Source organism: Octodon degus, unplaced genomic scaffold, assembly GCF_000260255.1.
Source record: "Octodon degus isolate 3935 unplaced genomic scaffold, OctDeg1.0 scaffold00146, whole genome shotgun sequence".
Lineage (NCBI taxonomy): Eukaryota > Metazoa > Chordata > Mammalia > Rodentia > Octodontidae > Octodon > Octodon degus.
In genome coordinates, this window is record NW_004524722.1 from 3728469 (window position 1) to 3734964 (window position 6496).

The 6496-nt window shown below is 36.8% G+C and overlaps 1 protein-coding gene across 1 annotated transcript in view; it reads left to right on the plus strand.

Moving 5' to 3' along the window:
• The window catches only part of Rrm1 (ribonucleotide reductase catalytic subunit M1), a 40858-nt gene extending 35317 nt beyond the window's left edge, over window positions 1-5541 (plus strand). The window contains exons 17-19 of the mRNA XM_004641965.2: window positions 686-781; window positions 4105-4293; window positions 5180-5541. Coding sequence (XP_004642022.1) covers window positions 686-781; window positions 4105-4293; window positions 5180-5368 — 474 coding nt within the window. The 3' untranslated portion in view covers window positions 5369-5541. The remainder of the gene's footprint in view (window positions 1-685; window positions 782-4104; window positions 4294-5179) is intronic.
• The last annotated feature ends 955 nt before the right edge of the window (window positions 5542-6496 follow it).

The following is a 6496-nucleotide window of genomic DNA, read 5'->3' on the forward strand; positions in this document are numbered from 1 at the left end:
CTAATTATTAACCTGCAATATATGCAGGTTGGTTTACCCTGTCTGTCTAAATATCAAACATTTTGGCATATCCTGGAGCAGGTATTTTCCATCAGATATTGATATGTTGAACTTTAAGTCCTTACAGAATATGAAGGAAAAATAATTATATAAAAGTAGAAATAAGTATTTACATATTTTTACAAAGAAATTTAGAAACAACCATAAATGCAAAGATTTGATATTTGTGTGCTTTGTATAATGATTACTATTAAATACTAATAGCTGTCAAGATCTTCAAGGAGTGCCAGCCAAATAGCTCAGCAGAATAAAGTTCCTGCTTAGGCAGACACAGGGGCAAGGGGTTTGATCCCTACCTCTCGTGCCAGCCCCGCCCCCAGGGTACACTGACGGAGATTGAGACTGGGAGTGGTGGCGTGTACCTGTAATCCCAGCACTGGACAGGCTGAAAAACAGGAAAGAGCCCACTACAAAAATATGTTTTTTTAAAAAAAAAAGATCTTTAAAGAATATAGATTTCATGTGGTGGGATGGGCATCTCAGTTTTGTAAAAAAAAACAAAAAACAAAAAACAGGATTTAATAAGAAATTTGGTGTTAAATAATCTTAAGTAATCTTACATTGAATTCTCCACCAGTGGTCTGAGGTAGGCCCTATCATTAATATTAACTTGTCTACTCTTCAGATTGTAAATCCTCACTTATTGAAAGATCTTACGGAGCGGGGCTTATGGAATGAAGAAATGAAAAATCAGATTATTGCCTGCAATGGCTCTATCCAGGTATGGAATGAATATTGTGGTGACTCTCACTGACCCTGCTGAAAGGAGAAGACGACGACTTTCATTGTGGTCGTACAGGCTGTACTTAGGTTTACTTCTGCATTATGTTTAGAATTGCACAGTTCTCACATAGCCCATAAGCTCATTTGTGCAGTAATAAAAAACAGTGCTTTCCGATTTTTCTTTTTTTATTAGTAAATGTTTATTGTTCAGAATGTGTACATTTATAATAGAGAGTAGGTGCATGTACTTAACATATCTTAAATGTTTATTCCTTTTCCTCCCTTCTCTCCTTTCTCCATCTTGAGATCCTCTTCTCATTTGCAAACAAAAACAAAAAAAACCTATCCCAGTTCTTTTTATCTTTTATTTTGTAATTAAGTTATGTATACTTTGGGTTTCTCATGTAAGAGAAATTATGCAATATTGAAGCTTGTACATCTGATCTATTCAAGGTATGTCGATTTTCCTACAAATGACCCAAACTTATCCTTCCTTGTGGCAGAATAGTACTACATTATGCATAAATACCCAGTTTTCTTTATACAGTCAAAATCCAGTTGTAGTCCATCTGTCAGTGGATCAAGAGGCCATTCCCAAGAGTTAGCTGTGATGAGTTGTGCTCTTATAAACATGGGCATGCATACATCACCATGACCTGACGAAGAGGAATTACTGGGTTGAACTGAGTTTTGTGGAGTGGCAGGTTACATTCTAACCAACAATGTAGAAGTGTTCCCCCTTCCTCTAAGCCTTTCCACAATTTGTTTAATGTCTTGATAATAGCCATGCTTTCTAGAGTAAGATAAATTTGCAATGTTGGGTTTTTGTTTGTTTCTTTTTAATTTAGGACGGAGCCTACAGGGTGTACAGGATCTTATTATGTAGATCAGAGTTGTAATTCTCCTGTTTTCAGCTTCCCAAGAGCTGGGATTACAGGCAGGAGCGTGCTGCCACACCCAGTGTCAATTGCCCTCTCAGTGTGCCCCGGGGGCAGAGCCGACACAGCAGGCCCAGGCTCGAATCCTGGCTGCTGCACCTAAGCAGGTGCTTTAGTCCACTGAGCTATCTGGCTGGCCCTGCAATGTTCTTTTAATTTTTATATTTCTCTAGTAGCCAGAGATGTTGCCCACTTTATGTATCGATTGGGTCTTTGTACTTATGAGAGGTAACATCATTTCAGTTGCCCAGCTTTTGACTGTGTCTTATTTAGGAAGGGGGTCTGAGCTTTGTTTTTACACTTTTGTATGTTCTAGATATTAATCCCCTGCAGAAGAGTGGCTAGCAATTTTTTTGAGTCTTGCTGTCATTCAGACTGGCCTTGAACTCACTATGTAGCACAGGCTAGCCCAGAATTTGCAGTCCTTTTCCTGCCTCAGCTTCCTGAGTGCTGGGATTACAGGCATGTGCCACCATACCTGACCAGGTCTCTCTTAATTGCAAGAGACCACTGGATTTTGGCCTCCCCCCGCCCCCCATCTGCCAGTCAGTCTTTTAATTGGGCAGTTGAGACTACTTACATTGAGTTATTACTGAAATTTATTGACTTATTCCTGTCATTGGATTATTTTTCTGTTGAGTTGTTTACTTTTCCCTTTTTATTTAACTTCATCCTGCTTGATATATTTGTGCCATCAGGGTTTTTGCATTGTTGGCTTTCCTGTCTCTGTCTAGGAAATTCTTGAGAAATTTTTGAAAAGCTCATTTAGTAGTCAAGAATTTCTTAAGATATTCTTTGTCATAGATGTCCTTATTTCTCTGACAATTTTGAAGAATAATCTTGCAGGATATGTTAGTCTGGATTGGAAGTTGCTTTAGAGCTTGAATGATTTCCAGGCCTTTAGAGTTTGTTAAAATCTGCAGTAAATCAAAAGGATTTTTATGTTTTGCTTTTCTCTGAGAAAGATTTTTAAGATTCTGTCCTCCACACTGATTTGCATAGTGATTGTACTAGTCTACACTCCCACCAACAGTGGAGAAGGGTTCTTCTCCAAACCCATCTAGCATTTTTTATTGGTTGATTTTGTTGATGATGGTAATTCGCATCTCTCAAATGACTAGTGATATTGAACATTTTTTATGTGTTGATTTTCTGTTCTTGTTTCTTCATCTGAGAAATGTATGTTCATCTCAGACCCCCACCTTTGGATAAGGTCTTCTTTGTATGTTCATGGTAAAAGTGCCTTGTCTATGTGACAGCTGGCTATAATTTTTTTCCCATTCTGTGGGTTGTCTTTTCACTCTGTTGGTGATTTCTTTTGTTATGCAAAAGATTTTTAATAAGGTGAGATCTTATTTGTTGATTCTTTGTAATATTTCCCTTGTCTAGGTTTTATTCATAGTATCTTCCTACATGTGTGTCTTTGACACCTTTGCCTACTTTCTTTTCCAATAATTTAGTGTTTTTATTTTAAAATTGAGGTCTTTGTTCCATTTTTAGTTTAGTGTGTGTTGATCAACATGGGTCTAGTTTTTGTCCTTGAGAATGCCTCAAAATTTAGAGACCACTTACAAAAGTATCTGAAATTAGAGGCAAATTTAAAAAGCAAAATAGAGATTGAAGGCCAGTAGTCCATTAGACAATCACAATGATGATTAACAATAAAATATTTACAGCTGAGAATCAAGCAGCTGTTTATTTGTAGATAGAGAGCTCTGGCTACCCTTTGGCCTGTGTTGGTACAGAAACTGTAGCATTGGCCAATATGTATGGGAGGAATTTTCAAAACGTGTTTAAAGCCTGGATATGTCATCCAGGTTTGCCTTGAATGTACAGTCTTCCTGTCTCAGACTCCTATGTGCTGGGATTATAGGCATATGCTATCAAACCTGGCCTCAGGCTATGTGATTTAATTCAAATTAACTCTGGATCTAAGAAAACCTGACTTATTATGACTCCAAATGAAGTTTAGAGTTGTAGGTTATTTAAAGCACTTTATTTCTTTGCCTTCCTTGATCATGACCTTTTTATGTATAGTTCTGGTTGTGTTTTCTGTAAAACTGAAGGATCACTTATGGCTCCTTAGTTCTGACTTTTACTTTCTTTCTTAAGTACTTCTAGAATAATGAACATTTTGGCCAGAAGCCAGTTAAAGTTGGAAACTTAAATGACTAGCACCAGATTTGTATTTGGTTAGATGAGGTTTTGTTGGACTTCCTAAGTAAGAGGTAAGCAATCTGAGCTGGCTCAAGAAGGTCATATCATGTGATTCTGAATGACTGGTTGGCTCTGGCAGGAAGGTTACATACATCCTTGTATTAGTAGTCTGTGGCCCATATCATTTTCCTTAACTGTAGTAGGATAAATATTTTTCCTTTTTCAGAGCATAGTGGAAATTCCCGATGACCTGAAGCAGCTTTATAAGACAGTATGGGAAATCTCTCAGAAAACTGTTCTGAAGATGGCTGCTGATCGTGGTGCTTTCATTGATCAGAGCCAGTCTTTGAACATCCACATTGCTGAGCCCAACTATGGCAAGCTCACCAGTATGCACTTCTATGGATGGAAGCAGGTTAGTAGAAGAAATTAAGGATGCCATTACCAGCCTGGGATATTTCGGAAGTGGACCAGGTTCATATTCTAGCTGTCTGTTCACATTACCTCTTAGAAATTCTTCTTTTCCTCTAACTCAAATGTGTTAAAAGCACTTTATGACTTTAAACCAGACCTAGTTCATCCATCAGATTTTCTCATTTCTGTGATTATTTTATTTGTAGGTTTGAAGTCAAAGTTGTTTATACTCCTCATTTTTACTATTCAAGAAATTATTATTTAATTTTTTAAAACATCTTTTTTTTTTCTTTTTTTTAATTTGGTACAGGATCTCACTACACAGATCAGACTCGTAGTGATCCCCTTTCCTCAGCCTCCCCAGTGCTGGGATTACAGGCATGTGCCACCACGCCCAGTTTCAGTGGCTGGTACGGCATGTCCAGGGTTCTGGGGCCTGCATGGCATGCATCGCCAGGGATCAAACCCGGGCCCACTCTTGGGGAGCACCTGATGTACTATTATGGGGATACTGAACAGAAGGTGTAATCCTTTCCTGAAAGTAACTATACAGAGACATGTCTAGTTCTCTCTTTATTGGACAAACTTGGAAGCCATACATATAAAAATAAAGACAACTGAACAGAAATGTTTCCAAGGAGATAAAACTATTTTAGGGATAAAAAGAACAAGGTAAAGCTGTCTGTTGATACATGTTGAGAGTACTTCCTAGCGGAGATAAAATTGCCACGTAGCAAACAGTTTGACTTGAGTTTTACAAATTTTTTTTTTAATTTTTAACTTAAAAATTTTAATTGTTACATATATGGGATATATTTTAAATATTGATTTTGAGTCTAGTGTTCTTATAAAATTTCTTCTAATAGTTGTATTTGTATCCCTTGTAGGGTTTGAAGACTGGGATGTATTATTTAAGGACAAGACCTGCAGCTAATCCTATCCAGTTCACTCTAAATAAGGAAAAGCTGAAAGATAAGGAAAAGGCATTAAAGGAGGAAGAAGAGAAAGAGAGAAACACAGCAGCCATGGTGTGCTCGTTGGAGAATAGAGATGAATGTCTGATGTGTGGATCCTGAAAAAAAGACTTAGAAGAAAACAGCACATCATCCGTAGACAAAATCCTTGAGCATAGATATAGTGAGTTTGCTTAATATTATATGGCTTTGGCAGGCCATATTAAAGCAAAAGGAATATGTGATTTAAAGTATTGTTTCTACAGTTTGAAAATAATATTTGTAAAAAAAAAAAACCCCAAAAAACAAAAAAAAAAGATCCCTTAGCACATTGGGAATCAAAGTAGAAGTTTTAAATGCAGAAGAAGTCATCTTGGAAATAGGAAGTGATTTAGTAAGTTTATCACTTCTTTAGCAATCCTTTTCTGATGATATCAGTTTGGGTAAGGAGACTTGAATTTTGCTGCTTTTACTGGTGAATTCCTAGAAGCAAAACTGAGTGGAATCCTGAGAAGGCCCACGAAGTCCTTCATGTAGATAAAGTTCTGTAGGATTTTCTGAAATAAACTTTTTGAAGTGATTGTGTGAGGTCAGTTTTTTTCATTTATTGTCATACAAAGTTCATGTTTTTCTGTTCTCTGAACATTCAGGGAAAATGTTTAAGATACTTCTGATGTAAATATATGTCCTTTTACTTCCCTTCTCCCATGATAAAACATGCATAACATTTACCATTTTGTCAAATTTTAAGTGTATAGTTCAATGGCATTTTAGTAGATTCACAGGGTTGAATGGCCATCATTCCTATTCACTTCCAAAATACTTTAAACATTCCAGATAGAAACTCTGTGCCCATAAACACAGTAATTCCTCATTCTCCACTTTCATCTAGCAGTTTGTTCTGCTTTCTGACTGTCTGTTCTAGGTACCTCATAAAAGTAATTTGTCCAGTGTCCAGTTTATTGTACTTAGCATAATCTCAAGGTTTTCAGTGTTGTTGCTTGCATCAAAATTCCTTTTTAGCCTTTAAAGATAGATATTCCAGCAGTACATCTTCATTGTTTGCTCTGAAGGCCTTGTGTCATACTTTTGTCCCTATGGGACTTTGGTCAACTTTCCTTCTACCAGACACCATACTGATATCATACATTGATTACATGATAATTGGAACTTATGAATGAAAAATAGTAAGCAATCTAGATGTATTGGTAAGATGAATTTCATGATGGTTTCACCAATATTTAGGGATAA